The sequence below is a fragment of the Pipistrellus hanaki genome (assembly GCF_964339955.1).
Source record: "Pipistrellus hanaki genome assembly, chromosome: 2".
Taxonomy (NCBI): domain Eukaryota; kingdom Metazoa; phylum Chordata; class Mammalia; order Chiroptera; family Vespertilionidae; genus Pipistrellus; species Pipistrellus hanaki.
In genome coordinates this window covers 3,576,399-3,602,847 of record NC_140504.1, presented here as the reverse complement: position 1 = coordinate 3,602,847, position 26,449 = coordinate 3,576,399, and the positions used below count along the sequence as shown (strand labels likewise).

General features: G+C 55.4%; 1 protein-coding gene across 7 annotated transcripts in view; it reads left to right on the top strand.

Annotated features, from left to right (window-relative positions):
* ERG (ETS transcription factor ERG) overlaps positions 1 to 26,449 on the top strand; it is a 197,272-nt gene that overhangs the window by 157,060 nt on the left and 13,763 nt on the right. For all 7 annotated transcript variants that reach the window (XM_084873651.1, XM_084873654.1, XM_084873653.1 and 4 more), the window contains 2 exons: positions 6,462 to 6,610; positions 25,521 to 25,724. In XM_084873651.1, the coding sequence (XP_084729777.1) occupies positions 6,462 to 6,610; positions 25,521 to 25,724 (353 nt within the window). The remainder of the gene's footprint in view (positions 1 to 6,461; positions 6,611 to 25,520; positions 25,725 to 26,449) is intronic.

The window sequence follows — 26,449 nt, the reverse complement described above, 5'->3', positions numbered from 1 at the left end:
GAGAGTGGGAGGGAGGGGGAGCGACAGAGAGACACATGGATGTGAGAGAGACACATTGATGGTCTCTCGCACGTGCCCAACCAAGGCCAGGGATTGGTCCTGCAATCATAGTACATGCCCTTGACTGGAATCGAACCTGGGACCCTTCGGTCCGCGGGCTGGCGCTCTATCCAGTGAGCCACACCGGCTAGGGCTGCTCTGTAATATTTGTTAAGTGAGTGATGACTGGAGAAGGCCCAGGCCAGGTGTCGAGGAGGCTGTGGGGAGTGTGCATCCATCCGTAGGCGCCTGGGGCCAGGGAGGGTGGGCTGCACGGGCTGGCGGCGGGTTTGTGTTTGGGGAGATCACTGCAGGGAAGCCGGGACGCCCACCCCCCAGCACGCGGTGGAGAGCAGGGCAGTGGGGCTGTCTCCTCGGGGAGGAGGGAGGGCGGGTCTCGGGGGATGGGTCTTGGAGGACGGGTCGGTTTTCGGGGCTGAGGGGTGCCTCGGCCCCCGGAAGGAGGTCTGCTGATTTCCTCATTCCGTGTCGGCACACCTTGGACTTCCTGTCAGGCCGAGTCTCGGCTCACTTTCCGGACCGAGGGGGAATCACAGGCTGGCCGTGGCTGGCGGGCCCGGGGTCGTGGCTCGGGGCTGCCTTGGGGTCGATCTTGGATAAATGAGGTCCATTCACCGGGCACAGACGGCAGCACCGGGCGGGGCTCCATCCCCGTCAGGCCCACGGCCATGCCAGTGCCATTCGCTGGGGGCTCTGTCCCCGATGGACAGCCTGCTCTCAGCCGACTCTGAAAACCAGCATCAGGTGCCAAGTTCGTTTCGCTTTCAACAACCACAGCCTTTCTTTTCATTCCTCGGTACGGGCATGTCACTCCCCCTCTCCCCTGAGGCCTCCCCTCCCTCGGAAAAGGCGTGACGTATGGACACAGCTACAGGGAGCCTCTGTCTCGGGCTGTGTCCCCGGTGACCTTACAGAGCATCTTGACCGCGTTCCCGGGGCCCAGCCTCTGCCCGGGTCCTCGGTCCGCTCTCTGCCCGGCCCGGGATCTGCTGCACACCGGCCCACGCTGCCTCCGAGCCCCCCTCCCTCCCAGGAACGCCGCGCCCCCCCCCCCCCCCCCCGCAGAGCGCGCCCCACGCCGAGCCCCCGAGGAAGGGCTGGGGGGGGCCTGTGACATCCGCTGCACACGGAGGGGGCCAGCGCCCCTGGAGCCGGACTCACCACAATCCACACATGATCCACGCGAACAGGGAGCCTCCCCCGTCGCGTTCACGTCTGCCGTCTGCACGGCCCTCTTCGGGGGCCCCCCAGGGCGTCCTTCGGGAACCCCTCAGCGTCTTCTGAGGGGCCGTTCGGTCGTGGTTTCTGTCTGGGAAATAGGCCACTCCCGAGGCCTTCCCAGGCGGGACCCTCTAGTGTGGGGTCAAGTCCTTGGGCTGTTCCAGTCCAGCTCCCCCATTGCTGGTCATGTGACCTTGGGCACGACCTGTGTCCCCCTCTCTGGGCCTCACCTGTCACATCCCTGCTGCAGGTGCTGACCCCGTGGCGGCATGTTCATGAAAAGGATCAGAACAACTACCCCATAGATAGCGTGTACCATGTGTGCGAGGCAGCATTGTGGGTGCTCCGCCCACATGTTTATCCCGATGTGAGTGTTACATGGGAGGAGTTTGGAGCCATCCCCAGCAGGAGTCAGTTCCCAGGCCGCCCTCCGGACAGGTGGACAGGTGACAGGTGTGCGGTGATCGCCCCTGCGGTGCTGATTTGATAATGACTTCCGAGTGCTCTGAAGAGTCAGAGAAATACCTTCACCGCGCTTAGCCGAAATAAAGACATTTACACCCCAACCAGCAGGACAGATGACCTGCGTTGGTGTGTTCACAGCAGCTGCTGGACGGCACCCACATGAACACGGAGTCCGGGGCTGAAAGAGTGCTCTTTGCCGCGTGCATTTCCAGAGCAACGCGCGGACCGTGCAAATCCCTGTGATGTTAGCGCGGAAGACGCGCGGCCCGCCCTCCAGCAGGGCCTGGTGCAGGCGGAGCCCCGGGCTGGGCGGAAGTGCCCCCGGGACTCCAGTCAGGATGCGCGATGGCCGTGTACGGGGCGGTCGGCAAAGAGGCCGCACTCCGGCCGTGTGGATCCCTCACCTGGGCACGGGGTGAAAATGCAGCGATGGAGACATTCAATGCGGATTTCCCGTTCTCTGCATCATGTTCGGGTTTCATTTTATAAAAGCCGTGCCTAATGGACGCCCCTAGGAAGTGTGCCTCTCCAGGAATTGCCTGTTTCTTAGGTCTGTTTACACCCGTCCTGGTTGTGTCTGCCACCTGCCGTGCTGGGACGGAGCAGTCCCCGGGGGGCGTCCAGGAATAGGAATGGCAAGTGTATGGCAGGGACACGTGGGTGGGGAGTTCTTGATGCCTTTCTGAAATTACAATCGTCTTTACCTTTAAAAAATATATATTTTTATTGATTTCAGAGAAGAAGGGAGAGGGAGAGATAGAAACATCGGTGATGAGAGAGAATCAGTGATGGGCTGCCTCCTGTACGCCCCTTACTGGGGCCTGAGCCTGCAACCTGGGCACGTGCCCTGACTGGGAATTGAACCGTGACCTCCTGGTTCAAAGGCCCACGATCCACCACTGAGCCACACTGGCCAGCTCCTTTACCTTTTAAAGGCAGCATCCCATCTTTCCTTGGTGCAGGCAGGGGCCAGGGAGAGACAGTGAGTTCAGACTGCCCAGCCTCTAGCCTATCCCCCTGGCTCTGCGTCCCGGAGCGAGCCCCTCTCTCCTGCCCACACCTCCGGCAAGTCTGAGCCACACCCGCCCCCCCCCCCCCCCCCCAGGCCCACTGCAGCCCTCTCAGATCAGGGCCTGCGAGATAGACACCACTCTTCTGCTGTTGAAATTTCCAAGAGTCAAAACCAGGGGGAATGACTAAACACTGAGACCAGAACTTCTAGCCTTGGGCCCCTGTCGCCAACATCGACCTTGAGTCCAGCACGTGGCCCCACGGGCAGCCCTCTTCCCGCTCTGCGGTGTGAGTTCCCGTAGATTTATTACAACGACTATTGGAAATGGCCAGAGGCACAGCCCCACGCTCCCTTCCCCCGAAGCGAAAAGCAGACACAGTGGGGAGGACTGTTTTTGCCGCCCTGAGCGAGCGTGCGGCTGTGACACGGGCCTGGAGGCAGTGGCATGGGGAAGCTTCAGTCGGTGAATTATGTCTTGTGGTCACAGCCCGAAAACAAACGAACCTCACTGAAACGGCCCCGACTTTAAATACTTGCGCACGGTTTTGGAAAGCTCGGGGCAGTGCGACTTGTCACCTTTGTTTTAAAGCCGTGGGAAAACTACTGTGACCCGTGCCCAGAGCACGTGTCCTCGGATAACGGGAATGCAACTGTTAAGAGTTAGAAGGAAATTAAAGCATTGGTCTGCAGGGTCCTATTTCTGTGACCCCACACATCTCTCTGACCTTTCCCCTGTTAGGTGGGTAACTGCCTGTTGGAGGAGAAAGAACTTAGGGTGCCTGGTATACAGCAGGCCCTCAATCACAATGGCACGGCCCAGCTGGTGTGGCTCAGGGTTGAGCATTGACCTAGGAACCAGGAGGTCACAGTTTGATTCCTAGACCGGGCACATCCCAGGTGGTGGGCTCGATTCCCAGTGTAGGGCGTGCAGGAGGCAGTTGATCCATGTTTCTCTCTCATCATGGATGTTTCTCTCTCTCTCTCTCTCCCTCTTCCTTCCTCTTTGAAATCAATAAAAGTATTTTTTAAACGATGGCCTGAATGGCCGAGTGCACGAAGGACTCGGAACAGTCTCGCCCTGAACATTATTAGGGTTGTCACCCGAGGTTTGCCCCTCACCTGAGTCGCATCCAGTTCCCTGTCGCTCACTCCCCTAGTAACTCTCTCTCCTTGAGACAAATAGACCCAAACAGACCCTCCGCTCAACGGATGGAATTTTCCGAAGGGATAGGAAACCAAGGCCGAAGCGAAGACACTCGGTGTTTTGATACTAGGATGGGTCTTTCGGAGATAAACGGGGGAAGCCAGGAAAAACGGCATCAGGAGGAAATAATGCGTGTGTAGGCAGCGCTGGAAACTGCGCGGGGCCTCGCCATGGGAACGCAGACCGTTTCTGTTTTTGCATCTCCTTCGTGTTAGTACAGCTGCGAGGAGGCCGCGGGGCTGGGCGGGGTGTTCCCAGGCCCGTGGTCCAGCCTCAGGCCTGGGTGGCCCCGACGGCAGCCTCCGTCCACGGACACAGACGGCTCCTCACCCACGGCCGGCCCAGAGCTCCCGCCCTCAGCACCGGGCACGTGAGCCAGTGGCGCTGGGAACAGACGTACCTTTTCCAAGTCCCAGATGCCGAGGGGATTCTCTCTGCCGCTCCTGTGCACTCCCCGCTGTGGCCTTGGGCTCTGGAATGACCTTCTGCATCCCACCCCAGCCCCGCGCCACCCAGAGAGAGGGCCCTCCTGCCTTGGCTGGCCGTGACCTTCTCAGACATGAAGGTCAAGTCCATGCCGGTGGCTGGCACATCCCCCACTAGTGAAGTTTGGAGGACACCCACACACCCTCAGGCCTCGGACACGGGGAGGAAGTTTAAAATCCAGGGGAGCCATGGGGTGTTCTGGGAAAATGGAAAAGCATGCGTAGGGTTGAGGGTGAGAGGCCATGTCTAGAAAGCCACCTGGGGAGACATACCCGACCATGAAGAGGCCTCTGCAGCGGTCCTGGGTTCGCCTCCCGTGGGTGACCCTCTCAGAAGGATTTTACGTGTTTTTCTGTTTCCTGGTTAAGCTGGATTTTTCTATTTGGAGTTTCCTTATTAATATGAGTTATACCAAATATTTAATAAGATTGTACCAAAAAATTCAAGTTTTTTGAATCTCAAAAAATTCCCTGTTGCCAAAACCGGTGTGGCTCAGTGGATGGAGCATTGGGCCTGCGGACTGAAAGGTCCCAGGTTCGATTCCGATCAAGGGCATGTACCTTGGCTGCGGGCACATCCAGTGGGGAGTGTGCAGGAGGCAGCTGGTCGATGTTTCTCTCTCATCGATGTTTTTAGCTCTCTATCCCTCTCCCTTCCTCTCTGTAAAACATCAATACTATATATATATATATATATATATATATATATATATATATATATATTTATTTATTTATTTTTTTTTTTTTTAATTCCGTTTTATTTTTCCAGCAAGGCAGGCGGTCCTTATCCTAATGGCCGTGGCTGCCTTAGTCACACAGTCCTGGGAGCTGGCCCCGAGGCCAGCAGCTGAGCCCTCTGCATCCTCACAGCTTGTCCCCCACCCAGGGTCCCAGAGGGCTTCCTCCCAGGGTGCCCTCTCCCTGCACCCCAGCCTGCCTGCTGGCACCGAGCTTGGAACACGGTGAGGCTCCAAGTCCCTACCTACAGACGGGCGTGAAATCGGAATGGGAAGTTCCACCGAGGACGGTGCTCGGAGGTTCTGAGAAAGAGGAAGTTGGTTCCGAGCTGAGCCTGGCGGAGGGAGGGCACCAGGGTCAGTCCCAGCATCTGTCTGCGCGGCCTGTTTACTGTCACACAGCGAGGGCAGGCGGCCGTTGTCTGCACGTGTTCCCGGTCCGTTGTTGCAGATGGAGGTTTGACGTGACGGTTTCAGGAGGAGCCGCTGGAGAAAGAGAAGCCAGGTGGCAGCCTCACTCCCACGCGCCTGCTCCCGGCTGGGCCCGCTCCCGGCTGGGCCCGCTCCCGGCTGTGCCCACTCCTGGCTGTGCCTGAGCCTGGCTGTGCCCGTTCCCGGCTGGGCCTGAGCCTGGGCACCTCAGAGGGACTGCCACAATAGACAGGATTCCTCCGGGTTCTGGAAACTGGGAGCCCAAGGTGAAGTTGCCAGGCGGGCTGTGAGCTGGGAGTGCCCTCTCCTCGGGTTGCAGAGGGCCAGCTCCTCGTAGGACGGAGCGAGCTCTCTGGTCTCCTGTCTTCCTCATAAGGACACACGAGTCCAATGTGTTGACGTCACCTTGCATCTTCATCTGAACTTCATTAGGAGGGTGTGGCTCAGTGGTTGAGCATCAACCAGGACCCAGGAGATGGTGGTTCAGTTCCTGGTCAGGGCACACGCCTGGGTTGGGAGACATCTCTTATCATTGATGTTTCTCTCTCTCTTCCCTCTCCTTTCCTCTCTGAAATCAATGAAATATATATTTTTTAAAAAGAAAAGAAAACAAGAAAGAAGGGCCCCGTCTGTAAATGTCATCGCTTTGAGCATTAGGACATCAGCCTGTGGACTTTGGGGGACACCCTCCATCCCTAGAGGGCCCCGAATTTCCCTGTCGCGTCCCCTCCTTCCTCCCCCGTCACCTCCGCTCGCCTTCCCGCTTCCCTGTCCCGGGGCCGGGCAGGGCCGGGCGGCGCGGGGCCGTTGCCACAGTAATGGAGCAATGTCTCTTTCCCCACCAGAAACTCGCCCGAGGAGTGCAGTGTGGCGAAAGGCGGGAAGATGGTGGGCAGCCCGGAGGTGGGCATGAGCTACGGCAGCTACCTGGAGGAGAAGCACCTGCCGCCCCCCAACATGACCACGAGCGAGCGCAGGGTCATCGTGCCCGCAGGTGAGGCGCCCTTCCCGGGGGCCCTGAGCGGTCCTTCCCGCCCTGGGCCCTTCCCGCCCTGGTCTACAGCGGGGGGTGTACATGGGAGCCAGCAGGTGCTCTTGCGCATACAGTGAAATGCTCACCGGTGTGCGTGTGTGTGTGTGTGTGTGTGTGTGTGTGTGAGAGAGAGAGAGAGAGAGAGAGAGAGAGAGAGAGAGAGAGAGAAAGAGAGAGAGGAGAGAGAGAGAGAGAGAGAGAGAGAGAGAGAGAGAGAGAGAGAACACGTCCATGGAAGTGAGCTACAGGTAGGAGTTGTCTTCTCCCTGCGATTGTGTGGTGTTACAGATTCTTTCTTTTATGAAGAGCTGCTTATAACAGGCGGTAGCCTTGCTGGCTGTTCACAGGTTGTCTCTCTACCTGGGAAAACTAACAGTCGGGAGCAGTGTGCTGCCCGGAGAGTCTAAATGGCAGCGCTCACCGGTCCACGTACAGATCCCAGAACCGGAGGACTCCTTCCCCTCGGAATTCATTCGCAGCCCGGCCCAGAGCCGACTGGGTTTGAGGCAAATGCCAGGACCTTACTTATTTAGCGAAACTAAAGGTGATAGGACGGAGGGCTCGTAGCTCCTGGGAGGAACCGGGTGACATAAACCTAGAACCACCACAACGGCAGCCTCGGCGTCCGTCCCCCCCTCCCTGCCCGGTGGTCCCCGCTCTGCCTCTGCGCAGGGCGTTTCCTTAGCGATGGGGACGCAGCAGCTCACATCGTCCTGGGAAACAGGTATCTTATCCCGATTTTCCCGGGAGGGAAAGGAGAGGAAAGGAAGGCCTGAGAGGTCGGCTGGCTTCTGCCGGGCAAACAGCTCCTTAGAGACCTCATTGGGTTGTGAACAGATCTGCCTGAACTCCCTCTTCTCTCCTGTTCGGTGTGGGATTGAATCCCAGCTCCTGACGGCAGCTCTGTGGGCTCCTCCCATCACTCGTTCCAGCCATCTGGTCACCCTGCCGCTCTGCCCGGTGGCCTGCCCTTGCTGTCTGCTCAGCCGGAGACCCTTGGTTCCAGATGGTCTGTCCTTCCTGTGCACACACCTCCTCAGAGGGGCCCTTCCTGGCCACCCCCATTTGCTACTCCCACTGCACCCCAGACTCTGTCCCCCTCCCCCGTTTTTCTTTTGTTTATTAGTTCCTGTCTGTCAGCGCAGTGCACTGAGGCGGACGTTTGCTTATGTTCTTCCTCCCTGCAGGCAGCATCAGCCCCACGGAGGCCCGTCTTGTGGGCCCGGGCATGCCCGGCAGGCGGGCGGTGCCCGGTGAACGTTGCTGCGGGAAGAGTGAGTGATGGAGAAAGCCCGCCTCCGGGCTACTCTCTGTGGCCGTGGCAGGTCCTGAGCGGGATGCCGGGGCGATGTTTGTGCAGACTGAGCAGTCCCTCCGTCAGGGCCGTGTGGCGGCAGGCAGGTCCCAGTCCCTTCCGTGGTACGACCCCCACCCCTTACTCTGCAGAAGCTCACGTCCAGTGGGACTCTATCTCCTTCCCGACAGGAGAGTGGAGGGCGCAGAGCACTCGGCCGTGGGCTCGGTTTCTCTGCAGGCTTGTCGCCGGGTGGCTCTCGGCAAACTAGGAAGCCGATGTGGCGCAGGTGGGGTGGAAAGGATCGTCCTCGGGGGGCAGCCCTGACCTTGAAGGGCCTGGTAAGAGTCTCGTAGGACTCCTGTGCCCTCGGCAGGGTCACACAGGTTTGATGATGATGGTGCGCCGTGGACAGTTACACGGATGCCGTGTGTTTGGTTTGATGGTGGCCGCTGAGGTGCACACCCACGTGGTGTCTCCTGACCCCGTGCCTTAGGCCAGGAGGCATTTCCTTTCGAACCGGGGAAGTACAGAAACGGACAGGCCGTGGTACCCACCCTGCATGCGTGGCGTCTCAGAAAGCTTGTGCTGGGGCGGGGTGGGGGTAGGGGGGCTGCTGGGCCACCGACACCCTCAGGTTGTGGACAGAATGAGGTGGAAACCCAGGGGACTCCCAGGCTCATCTCACCTTCTCTACCTCCTCAAGAACAGAATTACTTCTGTGTAGGCAGAGCAAAACTATTCCATTTCTAAGATGAGAGAATCCGTCTGAAGAAAGGTCTGCATTGACAGTTCTTGTCTTGCCTGCCAGTGTGGCTCAGTGGTTGAGCATCCACCTGTGAACCAAGAGATCGCTGGTTCAGTTCCCGGTCAGGGCACATGACTGGGGAACAGGCGTGATTCCCCCAGGAGGGGGCATGCAGGGGGCAGCCAGTCAATTCATGTTTCGTTCCCATCGATGTTTCTATCACTTATCCCTCTCCCCCTCTCTCTGAAAATCAATGAAGATATTTTTTAAAAAAGAAAAAGAAAATTCTTGTCTTGGTTCCTCATGGAATCGCAGGCCCAGGAGGTAACCTGGCGCCACTTCCGTCCTTCCCCAGCGGGGCAGCGTCCTGTGCCGCCATCGCTGTGCTTTGACGCCATCCACACCCTCTCCGATGGCCCGGCCTGAGGCTTGCTTCGCTGAGTGCCACGTTTAGAGCACAGGAGGGATGTTCACACGGAAAAGTGGCAAAGAGCCAGTTCAGTCCGGCCTGAGCGCCCGCCATTCCTGGCCCATCGCCGGGCTGGCGGGCGGGCGGAGGCTGGCCGTGCGGATTGGCTCAGACGTTTGGTAAAGGCGGTTTCGGCCCCTGAGGCAAGGCCTCTTTCAGGGCTCCCGCCCGGGTTGCTTCACGCGAGCGCTGGCAGTTATTCAGTTAATGGTGTTTGTAAGAGAGTGAATTGTGGCCGGTTTTGCAAGTTGTGTCTTTCAGTTATTGGTCAAGCGTCATGTATCTGGGCTCATACACAGACACACAGATGGACATGCATGCACGCACACACACAGCTGCATTTGCACAGTCCGGATCATCCCCCAACGTGGCCCTGAGGTTGCAGGGCCTGAGGACACCCTGTCAGCTGCTGCACCTGCACCCCAGCCTGCACCCACACCCCAACCTGCACCCATACCCCCACCTGCACCCGCACCCCCACCTGCACCCCCACCCCCACCTGCACCCCCACCCCTACCTGCACCTCTACCTGCACCCCCACCCTTACCTGTACCTGCTCCCCAACCTGCACCTGCACCTCCGACTGCACCCCCACCTTCACCTGCACCCCCACCTGCACCCCCACCTGCACCCCGACCCGCACCTCCACCTGCACCCCCACCCGCACCTCCACCTGCACCCCCACCTGCATCGGCTCCCTCACTGCCCCCCCCCATCAGCACCTGCACCCTAATTTTCACCCCACCTGCACCTGCACCCCCACCTGCACCGGCACCCGCACCCCCACTCCCACCTGCACCCCCACACCCACCTGCACCCGCACCTGCACCCATACCTGCACCTGCACCTCCACCTACACCCCCACCTGCACCCCCTCCTGCACCTGCGCCCTCGCCCCAGGATCCAGGCCACCCTTGGGCACAGTTTGGGCAGGGGGCGCTCTGCATACGGAGATAGAATTCTCCAGCCCTGGGGGGCCAAGTGGCTAATGTGGGTTGTGCTAGTCAGATACTTTAGCACTAGGTGTGCACGTCAGAAAGACAGCTGGAAAGAAAAGGTTATTTCTAAGCATTTGTACCATCAAGCAGCTACATACCAATATTCCTGTCCTAGGCCTGATATGCATTGGCCAGAAGAGTGGCAGGTAGACAAGGCGGCACAGAACAGCCCGGGCCTGGTCTGCGCTCAGAGGGCGTTCTTCTAAGTGGACCCCTCCCTCCTCAGCGCCCCGCCTTTGATGCCGCCTTTAACTCCAGCTGTGACGCAGTGTTATTTGGTTCCCAGGTGCCCCGGGCCCTGCACAGGGGCCTCGGGCTCAGGGTCCATAAGGGAACTGACGGGGGAAAGGTGAAGCCCAGCTATTAACTGAGTCCAGAGAGAAATGTGTTCCTGGGCTTGTTACAGGGAGATACAGGAAAGGCAGAGAAAAGCACTCAGTGGCGGGGCCGCCAGGCATTGTGGGCTGCCTGGCTCAGGCCTGGTGCCCGGGCACACTGGTTAGGTGGTGCCTCAGAGCGTAGTAATCACATCTGCACTTCCAATCTGCCTGCCTGTGTGCCATCTACTGTCTGTCTTTCCATGTGTCTATCATCTGTCTGTCTACCATCTGTCAGCTCTCTAGCATCTGCCTGTGGCTCTGTACCATCTGTCTGGCACCGGTCTGTCTGTCTCTCTGGCGTGCATATCTGTATGTCTAGGTCTGCATCTCATGGGTTGGCTCTTCCTGACACAGATGTACCTCACAGTGGCTTTCCGTGACTTCGATCTTAGTCAGAGGGGCCCAGGCCTGTGCCGGGTAACGGCTCCCGGTGCCTCTGTTGGATTGCAGCCCGGCCAGGGACTGTTTCCGGGTCTGCTCCGGCCACCGCCCCAAGGAACGCTGGGAGCTGTGATTTAAGAATGGCGCTTCCAGACTTCCTGCCTCCAGGTGGGAGGTGAGGGCCCTGCCCTGTTCACACGCTCCTGGGTGGGTTTCCCACATCATAAAGTGTGAGGGCCTCTGGTCTGGACAGAAGACACCACGTAAAGTTCGCCTCCATTCGTGTTCATTATTCTTGATAAAGGCCCGCTCTGTCCCTTTCGGAAGAGGGGGCAGCACGAAGGAAGCCTGGGAAGCAGCAGTCTCCCAGGGACACTCCAAAGTCGTCGTCATCATCCCCCCTTCGGTGGGAGGGAACATGGCCTTCCTAACGCCGCTCCCTCGCGCTGTGGTGGAGTCATTGGTGGGCACGGACACTTGGGTAAAGGCCATGGGGCAAGGCACTCCCAGGGACACCGGGACCAGAACACAGCTCGAGCACCGAGGGCACCTCGCCAGCGGTCACTGGTGTCAGTGCAGAGCTCTGTTTGGACAAATTGGATCAGCACCATGCCAGGCCCGGGAGCACGGTACTGTGCACCTGTCAGCAGCCACGGCCGCGAGAGCCCCCGGCTGGCCCCCGCTGGCAGTGACCCCAGGGCTGCCTCCCAGGCTGCGAGCACAGGCCCGTGTGCAGAGTCGGCGGGTCCCCAGGGCACCCGGGGACGGGCCTGTTCTCAGGAGCCTGAGTGCGTGGCTCTGGAAGCTCCGAGGGGGTGCCCCGCGGGGCCCCGCGGCCACCGCTGCTCTGCGGGGAGTGACTGGTGCTCGCGATGTGCTAACCAGGGGGCTGGCAAAGAGGAAGGCGCCGTCTTCATCCACTTTTCTCAGACGTTGCAAAATGCTGTCGAAAACGCAACGGGCCTCTGGTTCCAGCCGCTTGCACTATTTTGAAAGATTTTTACTTTCTCTCTGTTCTTATTCCCTAAAAACGGATGCCAAAGCATTGGGTTTTTCAAAGATGCTACTCTTATCTGCTGCCTACTCACCTTGGGCTTCAGAACGCGTGGTGATCATGAGTCTCAGAGAGAAAGAGTGGCCACATTCATCTCTTGGCTGGTTTCTCTCTTTGTTCGTTCATTCATTCACTCACTCATTCATTCATTCATTCATTCACTCATTCATTCATTCATTCATTCACAGAGCACTTACTGTGCTCCAGTCACCATGAGTAAATGCTTTTATGCAACTTAAAACCCCCTCTTCCTGGCCCCCAAACACACACGGTTGAAACCACTCCTGTGTCTTACTCAGACCTGCGTGCGGAGGACTCTGGCTTAGTTCAGGCAGCATGCACCGAGCACTGGTCACACGGGAGTCACACACAGAGGAAGTGACCGGCCTGACAGAAGGAGATAAGAACAAGCAGATAAGGCCCGCTCCTGGAGAGCAGGAGGTGTGTGATTAAGACTTCCATGCGTGATTCACACAGAAGCTTCAGGGCATCTGGGGAAGGAGATGGATGGGAACGTGACGGGTCCAGAACAGCTTCCTCTACCCCTCGTGACCTGATTCCCGCATCCCTTTACCGCCCCCGCCCCTTCCCTGCGTCACGTCCTGCCCGCCAGCCACCTCCCTGCATTGTCCCAACCAGCGTCTTCCCTGTGCTGCCCCCTCCTGTCTGTGCCCGCAACCCTTCTCGCTCCTCAAGGCTTCTCTGAAACCCGCCCTTGACCTTTTGGCAAACTGACTGCTTCTCTTACATCTTAGCAAGTCTTTTATTACAACACTTCATTTTGCTTTAGATCCGTGGTCGGAAAACTGCGGCTCGCAAGCCACCTGCGGCTCTTTGGCCCCTTGAGTGTGGCTCTTTCACAAAACACCACGGCCTGGGCGCAAGTCTATTTCAAAGAAGTGGCGTTAGAAGAAGCTTGAGTTTAAAAAATGTGGCTCTCCAAAGAAATGTCAGTCGTTGTCCTGTCGATATTTGGCTCTGTGGACCAATGAGTTTGCTGACCACTGCTTTAGGCTGTATTCTCTGTCCTCCCTCACATGTAGGCACACTATGTAGTTGCATGAAGGAGCTGAGATGCCTTTTGAAAGGAACTGCAGAGAAGCTTGTGAACCAGACTCCTTCTGTCCCAATAGGAATTAGGGGCACCACGGAGGCAACTAAAAATGTCAGTGGGGCCCTGGCCGGGCAGCTCAGTTGGTTCAAGTGTCATCCTGTTACGCCCCCTTTCCTCCTTCCTCACTCTCCAACCTCAATAAACAAAAAGGGAAAAACTCATGGGAAGCCAGGCCCCACGGAGGGGGATGCAGCCCTTGGACCCGGCTCAGCCGCGATGCTGCTGCTGAGCTCCAGTGCGGCTCCCGAGTCTCCTGGCAGCCGGAACACACACGTGAGAGGAGTTATCTGGGGAAACAACCCCTGTGTCCAAGTGGAAGTGTCGCAGGGAGGGCAGTGAGTGTCCCGGGGCGGAACCCCTGGGCCTGGCCCTCGAGCCTGTCCAGGCTGGAGACGTGCCCCCCTTCCTGCTCGGTGGCAAAGCCCATTCCACCAGCCTGGCTCTGAGACATCCACCCTCAGGGAGCAGGGAAGACCCCGGAGAGCCGCTCAGGGAGCAGCCGGCACGTGCCCAGCAGCGGGTGCAAAGTCAGGGTTCTGAGTTCTCACACTGGCAGAGGCTCCCACTGCTCTCACAGGACCTGCCCTGCCTATGGCATCTTGGGGCTGAGCTTCAAAAGCAGATGAAGGACAAGGGGTAGAAGAACCTGCACTCTGACCAAGTCTGGAAGGCCCACACGTGATGTTCTACACTTGTGGGAGTTGGTGGTTTATGAGCCGGTCTAGGAGATTACAAGGTCCGTGGGGCGGTGCTGACGATTTTGCCTCTTAGTCAGCAGACAGAGCAGCCAGAGGAGGTCAGTGAGCCGCAGTTGTGGCTCTAATGGTGGTCCGGTTTGGTTAGCGGGAGTCAGGATCACCGAGGGGAAGGTGCAAAGAGTCTCGATGATCTTCGTTCAACTTGGTATTAGGGTTCTTCACAGAAGCAGAGTGGCCCCCTCTTTCTCTCTCCCTCTCTCTCATATCTCTCTCTCACTTTCTCTCATCCATCTGCTATGAGGAATTGGCTCACGTGATCATGAGGCTGAGTAAATAGTAGAATCCACAACCTGCCATCTGCAAACCGAGACGGAGGAAATCTGACGGTGGTGCCTTCAGCCCCAGTCTTAAGGCCTGACATCCAGGTACTGAAGGCAGGAGACAGAGCCCAGCCCCAAGTCAGACAGCCTCCAGTCCTCCCTGCCTCCACCCCTTTGTTCTACTCAGGCCCCCAGGTCAGGACTCCCTCCATCCAGGGAGGGCCACCTGCTTCTCAGGCACCAATTTAAATGCTAATCTCTTCTAGGGACACCCCCCCCCCCCCCCGCCCCAATAATGTTGAACCAGCTATCTGGGCGGCCTGTGACCCAGTCAGGGTGGCAGGTACTAACTATCAGGAACCTCTTCCTTTAAACACAGAAAAGGTGTAGAGTACATCGGTAAAAACTAGGCAGAAAAGGCTCTTGGTTCTGTGAGACACTGGACTTGAAACCCAGAAATGCTGCTCAGAGTCTAACATCCCTTTAATCAAAGCTGAACCGGGAAGAAGTGAGTTCCTTAGAGACTAAAAGAAGGAGGGAACTGGGAACAGCAGCCCATTCTCACGTTGACACCTGTCAGCTCAGGTGCTGTGGGTGGGGGTGGGGTCCCAGTGCCTATAATATAGAGATTTGGAGCTTAAAGGTCAGTTAGGGCAGGGATGAGGTTTTGAGCTTTCACAGGAATTTGAACCCGGCTCCCTCCCCAATCCCTATGCACACCTGCCCACCACTGTGTATCCCAGCAGCCCCACCCCCATGCTGAGGAATGAACCATTGTAAGGTGCTCCTGGATACAGAATCTTCCCCAGGGAGGGCATGTGTTCCATCTGAGCCTTACACATTTCTTGCAGATAAACACCCACCGGAGCAGGGATGGTGTGGCTCCGTGGATGGATGAGTGCCAACCCATGACTCAGTTCAATTCCCAGTCAGGACACATGCCTTGGTTGTGGGCTCAGTCCTCAGTAGGGGGAATGCAGGAGGCAGCTGTTCAATGATTCTCTCTCATCATCGATGTTTCTTTTTCTCTCACCCTCTCCCTTCCTCTCTCTGAAATGAATAAAAACATTTTTTTAATATAGAAAAGATCCACCAAAGTTAGAAAAACCCAAGTTACAAAAATAGGAAGAGACAGTCTCCCTAGACCAAGATTCAGCAGAAACAGCAGTTGACACAATTAAACTCTCAAGAATGGTAGATAATCGAAGTGCAGAATGGGGAATGTAAAGTAAATACATTTTAAATGATGAAATACATACAAAAAGGAACCAAAAAGGAGAGAAACAAGATAATTTGGAAAAGAACATAATATTTTGAAGAAGAAGACATAGAACTGCTAGAAACACACACACACAAAGATTCAAAAAAGGTGTTAGAAGCTCAGTAGGTGCTGTAAACAGTTGATTTGACGAGTGACTGAAAGGAAGTAGACTTGAGATTGCTCTCGGAGTGCAGCACCACGACAGAGATGGAAAACATGGGACAGTCTGAGTGGGAAGAACTCGGGGTAGCGTCCTGTGCAGATCTGAAGAAGTTCCAGAAAGGAGGAAACAGGACGAAAGAGATGAAGTATTTGAAGAGATAAGTGCTGACTTTCCCAAAACCGATGAACAAGACCAGCTCCCAAATATAGGAAGTGCCAGCCAGGGAAGGAAAAATAAGAATAAGCCTCAGCCATCACATTCTGGTGAGCCTGCATGAGCAGAGACAAAGCATTTAAATGCCACCTCAGGAAAAAGCACGGCCATCTGCAAATAACAGCAGTTACAGGGCAGACTCCTCAGGAGCAGAGCGGAGGACAGGGGGCCGAGACCAGGAGAAACCAGCATGTTCTAGCTGTCTTCTGGGCTCTTAACCCATTTGTGGTTTTTGTTTTGTTTGTGTGGTTGGTTGGTTTGTTTTGCTTTTATTTTTTTCTCCATGGTAGCCAGGGAAAGTAAAGGGTTCTTTAGAATAATGTGTTTAGATGAAGAAAGTAAACTTGCCAATGAAACAGGTTTATTAAGGGCACAGTCTAATCTATGAGGTACATTGAGGGTGAAATAAAGACTATTTCAAAGAGTGAGTTTGCTGCTCACTGACCCCCCAGTTCAGCATGTAACAGAAGTTTTAATAAAGAGAGAAAATGGGTCCTAGGGCAAAGGAGTGAGACATAAAAAGGAAGTGAGAGCAGTGACATTGGTTAACACAAGGGCAGATTAAAGAGAAATGGCTATGAAGTGACAACCACAGCTTCCTAACTAGGGAGTACAATGATAAGGCAGAATCAAAACATTGGACAACATTGTCATGTGAGACTAGGGATGGACGATGAGAGTTGGAGATTTCTGCATTCCTTGCATTCTTTGAGAAAAGGATATATTTGATGATTAAATGTGTTTTGTTTAAATGTCAACAAGTAAAGAAATAGAAGCCAGAGAATCTTTCACACAGAGTGAAAGATTTCTTAAAAACACTCCAAAATGAGTTGTATACTCTTTACAAAAATACTGCAAAGAAAGAGTGACAGCAAACAGACAGAATAAAACATACTATCAAATTCTAATAAAAATAAAGCTGACAACAGTGGAAATAGAAAGCAGAAAGCATTACTGGGGATGATTGAGGATTATTACACCAGGGAAAAAGATTGCATTTACAGAAATACATGACAATGAAAAACTTGCCTATGACTAAGTCAGATAGTTTAAAAATACATAAAGGACAGATGAGTATGCTTTAGTGAGAGATTTTAATGTGCCCTTCTCAGTAATTGATAAATCGATGGCATAAAAATTACATACAGGTTACTGATTTTGATTCAGCGGTTATGTATAGAAACCTGCACCCAACAGTTAGAGATCTTATAATTTTTGAGCACTCAAGACACATCTACAGAAATACTCTGCCCTCCCAAAAAAAACCAACAAAAAACGGAAATAGCCAATAAAAAAGAAAATCCATGTTATATGACCTCATTCACCAGCTGAAGTGCAATAAAGTTAAAAATGACTAATGATCAGAATGGTAACACCTCCCCCCATAAGTTTGGGAATCATGGGTTTCAGACACAGCCTTGAGGGTAGGCTGTAAATAGATCAGATTTCAATTTCTGATGGATTAAAACTCAAGTTCAAGCCAGTGAACTCTGTTGGCCGTTGCTTACACTTGCTATTCGTTCCCCAGGAGGGGTCTTTGAAATAGGATGCCTGCCTGCACCAGGGATTCAGTGCACAGTATGTCTGCAGCAATGCAACAATACCTTTCCTAGCAACAGCGGGACTCAAGGTCAGAATCCCGTGGCAGGGGAGTGTAAAAAAATTCAACCCTCCTCCCATCCACTGCCTCTCCGCCCAGCCACCCAGTACTGAAAGCATCGCAACTTCAGAACTCTGTGCTTTGCTTTTTTCTTTAAATTCCAATTTACTGAAATAGCATTCGTATCACGTTGGCATACTAACCACGTCGGCTAAGGGCTAAGATGCGAGTAGGAGGCTTCCAAGAGAGACACTGCTCCTCGTCCCCGCCCCAGTGCTGGGCGGAGTGATGACACAGACGTTTTCAAAACAATTGCCCGGAGGCTGAAAACACCACTTATCTTCGGTGGCTCATGATTCATCTGACAGAAGCACCTCCAAGGGCTTCTTAAAATAAAGTGATAAATCAGACTTCTGAGCTTAAAGGAAGAGGCTGCCCGGCGATAATAGATTGTTTATTTCATTTTAGCCGAGCTTGCAGTGCGGAGCCCGGGGCGTGGGTGCGTTCCTTCGCTGCCATACGTCATGTTGGCAGAGTGCTTCCACATACATTATCTCACTGACTTCCCTGGCCGCCCACCAGCTCACTGCTTCATCCCCACCGACAGCCGCTCTGGGGAGCTCAGCGTGGACATCCATAAACGGTTGAATCAGACCCAAGTACGGGTATTCTGACCCCCAACAAAGCCTTTTATTTTGTCACCAAGTTGGTGGTACTTGATGTAACTGAAAACATTCTCTGATTCCTCAGACATTTTCGAAGACTCTGAGAAAGTCCAGCTTCCTTAGATACTCAGGGCTCCCCCTGACCGGACCCCACCTTTCATCTCCATCCCCATCCCCATCTGTCTGTGGCTGGGGCCCCTCGAAACCCCTCCCCTCCAGCACACCCAGGTCTCCCTCGACACATGAGCCGTTTCATGCCTCCGTGGGTCTGACACTGGGCTCAAGCTGTTCCCCTAAACCCGTGGTTGGCAAACTGGCTCACAAGCCACATGCGGCTCTTTGGCCCCGTGAGTGTGGCTCTTGCACAAAATACCACGGCCTGGGCGAGTCTGTTTTGAACAAGTGGCGTTAGAAGAAGTTTAGGTTTAAAAAATGTGGCTCGCAGAAGAAATTTCAATCGTTGTGCTGTTGGTATTTGGCTCTGTGGACTCATGAGTTTGCCGACCACAGAACTAGACTGAAGGGCTTCTCTCCTACTTCTGTCAAATCCTTTCCATTATTGCAGACTCAAGACATCCCTCCCCCCACCTCACCCCCCTCCCAGCACCCTCTGGTGAAACCTTTGCCTCTTTCCCGGTTGGGATCAGTCCCAGCTTCTCTGGACTTGCACGTCCTGCTTGGACAACACGTTGCATTCCGCGCTGTGTGCGTAGCTGCCTCCCTCGGAGCCTCAGCATCCTTTTGCTGGCCGCCTCTGACCCTGGGCTCCTGGTCCCAGTGGAAACCTCAGTGATGGCTCTTCCTTGAGTGGAAGTCATCACCTCAGCCCTTATCCTGCTGGAGTCGTTTTTTGGGTCCTGATGCCCCCACCGAGGAAAACCTGGCCCAGTCTGAGGGGCGGGGACGTGTCCCCTGTCGCACCGCTGCCTGGAGGCGGACGGTGTGGTTGCGCGTCTGAACGCGGGCAAAGCTGATGCTTCCTGGGGGCCCCCTTGTTGTCTCCTCTTCTTTCTCCTTTGAGCCCAGGCCTGCGGGTCAGGGAAGGAGGGAAAGCCTGTAGAATCGTTTTTTAAATATATTTTTATTGATTTCAGAGAGGAAGGGAGAGGGAGAGAAACATCAATGATGAGAGAGAATCACTGATCGGCTGCCTCCTGCACGCCTCACACTGGGGATCAAGTCCACGAGCCGGCACGAGCCCCGACGGGGAATGGAACCGTGACCTCCTGGTCCACAGGTCGATGTTCACCCACTGACCCACCCTGGCTGGGCAAGGCCCGTTGAATCTCGTGGGACCGTGTGAGCGCCCTCTGTGACGGCAGGTGGGACAGAAGCAGGAAAGCTTTGCTGACATGTCATGGGTCTCAGAGGAGACCCAGAGACTCGGCTGGGCTCTCCGGGGAGTGGAAGGGTGAGCCGGGTCCCTGCACCTTGGCCTGAGCCCTAGAAAATTCCATCTGCAGCTGCAGCAGCCCTGCTGGCCCAGGGAGGGCCTCGGTGTGGGCTGTCACTGCCTCGGTGTGGGCTGTCACTGGGCCGGGGCCTGGCCTCGGGTCCTGTTATCACTTCCCTGCCCAGAGACTCACTCACTCTAAGTACTTACAGCTCCAGAGCAGGAGGGCAACCCCCAGGGCGTGGTGGGTGCTATGAAGGTGGAAGCAGCAGCAGTGGTGCTGTGTGGGCACAGGCCTGGGTGTTGGTTTGAAGATGACAGTGATGGCGTGTGGCTGTGGCACAGAGGGTAGGGACTGTCTGGAGGACCGCAGGGCCAGATGTCTGAGGGCCACGTGTTCCCCACGGCAGGGTGCGGGCTTGTCCCTGCCGACTGGTCTCTGTCACACCAGCCGGAGAGTGGTCGCAGAGCAGGGTGCCCAGGCAGAGAGGGAGGTAAGGGGCCGTGCCTCCTTTTTATAAGTGTCACGTATAAACTCTGAGGGCAGAGGCCTGGACGTCCGTCCGGTCCCGAAAGGACACAGACGTAGCCTGACTGTTTAATTGTATTCTTTTCAAATGAAGCGATTCCCATGAACAAGCTAAGCAAGTGAGATGAAAAATGTTTTGAAAGTGTGTTTTTATTGATTTCAGAGAGGGAGGGAGAGGGAGTGAGAAACATCATGACGAGAGAGAATCATTGATCAGCTGCCTCCTGCACGCCCCCCACTGGGGAATTGAGCCTGCAACCCAGGCATGTGCCCTGACCGGGAATTAAACCGTGACCTCCTGGGTCATAGGTCGACACAACCGCGAGCCACACTGACCGGGCCGAGATGAAAATTGTATACCCTTGAAATTTTATAAAAACACTGTGACAGCCGAAACCGGTTTGGCTCAGTGGATAGAGCGTCGGCCTGCGGACTGAAAGGTCCCAGGTTTGATTCCAGTCAGGGGCATGTAACTTGGTTGTGGGCACATCCCCAGTGGGGGGTGTGCAGGAGGCAGCTGATCAATGTTTCTCTCTCATTGATGTTTCTAGCTCTCTATCCCTCTCTCTTCCTCTCTGTAAAAAAAAAAAAAATCAATAAAATATATATTTAAAAAACAGACAAACAAAAAAACACTGTGACAAATAAGTGCCCATATAAATCCATATGTAATCCTTTATAAGACCTTGTTTTGATTTGGAACATAGGGGGGATACATTTTTTTTAATAAATAATTTTTAACCCAGGCATTATCTGCTCTTTTTGAAGAAAAAAGTAAAGAGTAGATACAGTTTAATGAAATAGAAAAAAAATCTAAAAATCTCCATGGCCCTTTCCCCACAAAAGGCAGTAGCCACTGGGCTGCATAGTCCTCCAGACCCTTTCCCGGGACATACTCTAGTCCTTCAAAATGCACGCTGCCGCCGCAGTGTTGCCAGACTTTTCAATGGGATCATTGGATCGCCCCCAGCGGCTTTTCCTGTCGGTGTGGTTTCGGTTTCCCGGCCCTGTGGGCAGTTAGGGTGTGCCCATCATACACAACCCACAGAGGACATCGTGGGCATAACTCACTTCCCACATCCTCTGCCACTGTCTTAGGACGCGTTCCTGGGCATGGGGTTTGTAGTCCAGAGAGCGTGCACCTGTTCTTTTTTTTAAATATATATATTTTATTGATTTTTTTACAGAGAGGAAGAGAGAGGGATAGATAGTTAGAAACATCGATGAGAGAGAATCATCGATCAGCTCCCTCCTGCACACCCCCTACTGGGGATGTGCCCGCAACCAAGGTACATGCCCCTGACCAGCATCGAAGCCAGGACCCCTCAGTCAGCAAGCCGACGCTCTATCCACTGAGCCACACCGGTTTCAGCACGTGCACCTGTTCTTTAGGAAGGCCTGGGGATCGTGTGGCCGGAGGGCTCCCGGGAGGAGGGCTGGGTGCAGTGTACACCCCGCCCTGAGCTGGGGAGCACGGAGTTCTGCCGAAACCTCAGATGAGCTGGTGCAGGAGCTGGTGCCTGGCGCCCTGCACAGGAGTCCCTGGAGACATTTGAGACTTAGGCCCCTGGCTCGGACGGGAAGCCAGCTGCTGGGCACAGGGGGGGCCTGGGTGTTGGGTGGCTGCCCTGCTATGACGTCCTGTCGCCATGGCAGCAGGGCCCATGGCTCCCAGGGAATTGTGTGTCATCCTTAGACTCTGGTCCTGCCGCTGAGAGGAGGCAGTTCCCGGTGTGCTGGTTGCTAGGCAGGGGTTACCCTGGCCCTGCCCTGTGGTTCAAGCAAAGCAAAGCCCAAAGAAGCCAGTTTGGCCAAGGCCTCCCGGAGGAGTCACGGGAGATGCCGTGGGGGGGGGGGGGGCAGGGAGGCTCCCTCTGCGAGGAGGCCCTGTCCTCTGCACGGCACTGAGGGGTCCGGGCCGCTATTCCATGCGTGTCTGTGTGCGCATCACCATGGAAAGGAGAGAAGAGCCCTGTGAACACAGTCTGGGGTGGTGTTGTCACCCTGAAAGCAGAGACCGGACCCAGTGACCAAGAGCTGTGTGGCCTGGCCAGCGTGGCTCAGTGGTTAAGCACTGACCTATGAACCAGGAGGTCACGGTTTGATTCCCAGTTAGGACACATGCCCAGACTGTGGGCTTGATCCCCATAGGGGGCTGTGCAGGAGGCAGCCGATCAATGATTCTATCCCTCCCTCCCTCTCCTTTCCTCTCTGAAATCAATAAAAGCATATATATATATATATATATATATATATATATATATATTTTTTTTTTTTTTTTTTTTTTTTTTTTTTTAAAGAGCCACCTGAACCCCGGTGAGCTGAGGACGTGAACCTTGCACTCAGGTCCGGCTTGCAGGCTCACAGACGTCCCATGTGTTTGGGCGGTGGAGGGGGCACGCTGTCCTGTCGCGAGCGGTGGTTTTTTTGTGTTTTTTTGTAGATGATCTCCTCTCTGCAGGAGAGCCGGGCTCCGCCTTTGCTTGCAGAGCCTGCACACTGATTGCTGATGGAGAGAGAGGGTTAGGATTTGGGTTGAAATCCAGTACAGCTGGTGAAGGAGACCAGGCACACGCCCTGTGACCCGAACCCTGGTCCAGTCGCACATCTGGGTACTCACTCTGGACCAGGACTCCCCAAGCTTACTGAGGAGCTTGAGGAAATGCACACCCTGATTCAGCAAGTCCAGGGGTACCCGAGACTCTGCATTTCTTTCCTTTTAAACATATATTTGTATTGATTTCAGAGAGGAAGGGAGAGAGAGAGAGAGAAACATCAACGAGGAGAGAGAATCATCGATCTGCTGCCTCCCGTATGCCCCCTACTGGGGATTGAGCCCGCAACCCAGGCAGGTGCCTTGACTGGGAATTGAACCTGGGACCCTTCAGTCTGCAGGCCGATGCTCTAACCACTGAGCAAAACTGGCTAGGGCAAGAGACTCTGCATTTCCCAGGGTCACACTCTGAGCAGAGAGGCCCGGGTAGGTGGCCTGGACCTGGGCTGCAGGTTGGAATTACCCAGGGAGCTTTGCACAACCCTCATGTCCGGGCTGCCCTCCAGCCATTAAGTCAGGACCTCCGTGGGCGAGACCAGGCAGCTGAAGTTTTCCCATCTCCCTGTGATTCTGATATGGACTCCAGGCAGTTTACCATGTAGGTTTCTTCATACTTACATGGATGCAGACACAGGGATGATGCGCATTGGCCAGTAAATTGGACATATTTGTATGGGAGGGGCGCCCAGAGCTGCTTAGATGGCTGAGTGTACCTGCACGCAGTAACGTGGGTACATCTGGGAAATACAGGGCTGAGAGCCAAAGCCAGTCAGCTGCCGCTGCTGTGGACTCCAAGAACAGAAAGCAGTGCACATGCGTGGTGGGGTGACAGTATCGGCATCCATAGCCATGACGCAAGCACGGACTTCTGCGGTTACTCCTGGAGGGTGCGGGAGGGGGTGGGGCGAGGGTAGCGTGCACTGGATTTGAAGTCATTTCTTTCTATTAAAAATAGGCACGAAACAAGAACCCTTTACAAGAACAATTTCCCTTACGTGGGATATGAACCAAAAAGCAACAAATGGACCCGTTGACACAGACACCCAAGGGGTGGTGGTCAGGGAGGAAGGGGGTGGGACGAGGATGACGAGGCTAAAGGGGGTCAGACATATGGGGACAGAAGGAGACTCTAGACTCGGGGTGGTGAGCGCACATGGAACACACAGGTGATGCAGTGCAGAATTGTGCACCTGAAACTCACGTGTTATTAGCCATTGTCACCCAGTACATTTAAGTTTTTAAAAGGATGTGAAAGAGAAGAGAATGAATGAAAGATAGGAGGGAGGGAGAGAGGGAAGAGAACTCAGATAGGATGACTGTTTGGAGATTTTTCACTATCACTGTTGCTCCTGTAACTTAAATTGATTTCATGGGCACACACGGTAGGCTAGACCCGTGGTCGGCAAACTGTGGCTCTTTGGCCCCTTGAGTATGGCTCTTCCACAAAACACCATGGCCTGGGCGCAAGTCTATTTTGAAGAAGTGGCGTTAGAAGTTTTAAGTTTAAAAAATGTGGCTCTCCAAAGAAATTTCAATCGTTGTACTGTTGATATTTGGCTCTGTGGACTGATGAGTTTGCCGACCACTGGTCTAGGCGTTAGTAAGACCAAAAAGAGCTAAAATGACCAGCTAAACAGTGATTCCAGAGGAGGACGACTTCCTTCCACACCGAATGTTTCACTCGCCGTGACCAGAGCATCCTGGCAGCCTGACCCCGCGGGCCTGTGCGGGCCGAGGTCAGGGCTCCCATGTTACATGTAAAAGAGAAGGGAGAGGCACCTGCAGAGGCAGCAGCAAGTTCAGAGGCGCTGGGGGCACAGCTCCGGGCTCCTGCTCCTGCCCGGGTGTCTGGGAGCCCAGGGCCACAAGGGAGGGGCCCCCTCTGCCTGGGGGTGCCCTGAGCCCCCGGCCCCCAGGCGTTGGGGTGGGGCCCCCAGGCGTTTGGGTGGGGCGCCCTGGCTGTGTTTCTGTTGGGGTTCGCCTGCTTCTTCTCCCCAGGGCCCTGCCTTCCCAGGCCCCCTCCATCACACTAGGGGTAGTGTGAAGCTGTCGCCTGCCTGCATCCTGTGGTGTGCGGGCGCCGCAGCTGCGGGATGTGAGTCACGGCCAGGCCTGCCGGGCCTGCAGGTGCGTGCTGGCTGCACAGCCATGTTCTCGGCAGGAAAACATGGAACCGACGACTTTCTCCCAGCAGGGCCAGCGCCCAGGCAGGGCGGGCATGTACCTGCGCTTCCTGTCCCATTCTGTCCATTCAGGATTTTGTGTCAATACTGTTTTGGATCTTTTTAGAATCTATAATTAGCATCTGCCTGACATGTGCTGCTAACTCATAATTTCCTATCCAGATACCCGTCGTGTTCTAAGGACGTGTTCCGTTTATTCCCATTTATTTTAAGCGAAAAGGTTAAAGTGAATGTAAATGGGGACAGAGAATACCCGCCCCGTCCCTGCAGGAGACGTCAGAGTATCCGAGCAACAGCAGGGCCAGTGGGGGGGAGGCCTAGACTTCCAGAGGAGTTCATGCTAAGGACAGGGATCCGTGTGTGTGAGCCAGCGGGTGTTTCTGTCTTTCCCCCACACATTCTCTCTGACCTGTCCCAGAGCCTGGCTGCAGGCCCTCGCATGTCCTGGACCCTGACTCAAGGTCATGACCTGTCCCAGAGCATGGTTCAAAGTCGTGTCCTCTCCAGGAGCCTGGCTGCAGGCCCTCACCTGTCCTGGAGCTTGACTCAAGGTCATAACCTATCCCAGAGCATGGTTCAAGGTCGTGTCCTCTCCAGGAGCTTGGCTCTAGGCCCTGCCCTGTCTGAGAACATGGTTCAAGGTCCTGTCCTGTCCTAGAGCCTGGCTGCAGGCCCTCACCTGTCCCAGAGCCTAGTTTCAGGCCCTGACCTGTCCTGGAACCTGACTCAAGGTCATGACCTGTCCGAGAGCATGGTTCAAGGTCGTGCCCTGTCCCGGAGCCTGGCTCCACCCCTGGCCCCGCCCCAGAAATGCACCTCCAGGAGCTGACCTAGCACGTTTCCCTCCCCCTCAGACCCCACGCTGTGGAGCACGGACCACGTGCGGCAGTGGCTGGAGTGGGCCGTGAAGGAGTATGGCCTCCCGGACGTCGACATCCTGCTATTCCAGAACATCGACGGCAAGGAGCTGTGCAAGATGACCAAGGACGACTTCCAGAGGCTCACGCCCAGCTACAACGCCGACATCCTTCTCTCCCACCTCCACTACCTCAGAGAGAGTAAGCGGGCCTCGCTCCGGACCCGGGCCTGCGGGTGTGGCTCCTGTTCGCGTGGGCTGCCCAGGGCTCCGTCCAGCTCACCCAGGGCACCTTTCAGCCCTAACACAGTCCCCAGAGAGCGTCTGAGAGAGCGGGCCGCTTAGGAGGCGGTGCCGTAGGCCAGTCAGTGGTCGGCAAACTCATCCGTCCACAGAGCCAAATACCAACAGGACAACGATTGACATTTCTTTGGAGAGCCACATTTTTTAAACTTAAACTTCTTCTAACGCCACTTCTTCAAAACAGACTCGCCCAGGCCATGGTATTTTGTGGAAGAGCCACACTCAAGGGGCCAAAGAGCCGCAGGTGGCTCGAGAGCCGCAGTTTGCTGACCACGGCCGTAGGTGAACTCAGGCTGAGAAGTCCTCGGCGTGTTTAGAGGAAGCCTGAGAGTCACCTTAGCCCTCAGCTGCCTCCTGCAGGGACCCCTGGGCCGAGGAGTCCCAAGGGACAGGAAGCTTTATCTGGTCACGTTACCTTGTCTCCACGGTGCCCCAGTGAGCTGGAGACCTGGGGCAGGGCTCCCGGAGGACCGGGTGTAGGGACTGATGTTCCTTCATGCCAGACCAGGCCCCCTTCACACCCCACGTCCCCGTGTGAGGGGTCTCCCCCTGGCCTCGGGAGATGTGGCTTCTACGGGACCGTACGGAGGGGGTGGCGCGGTGGGGTGAGAGGCATGGACCACA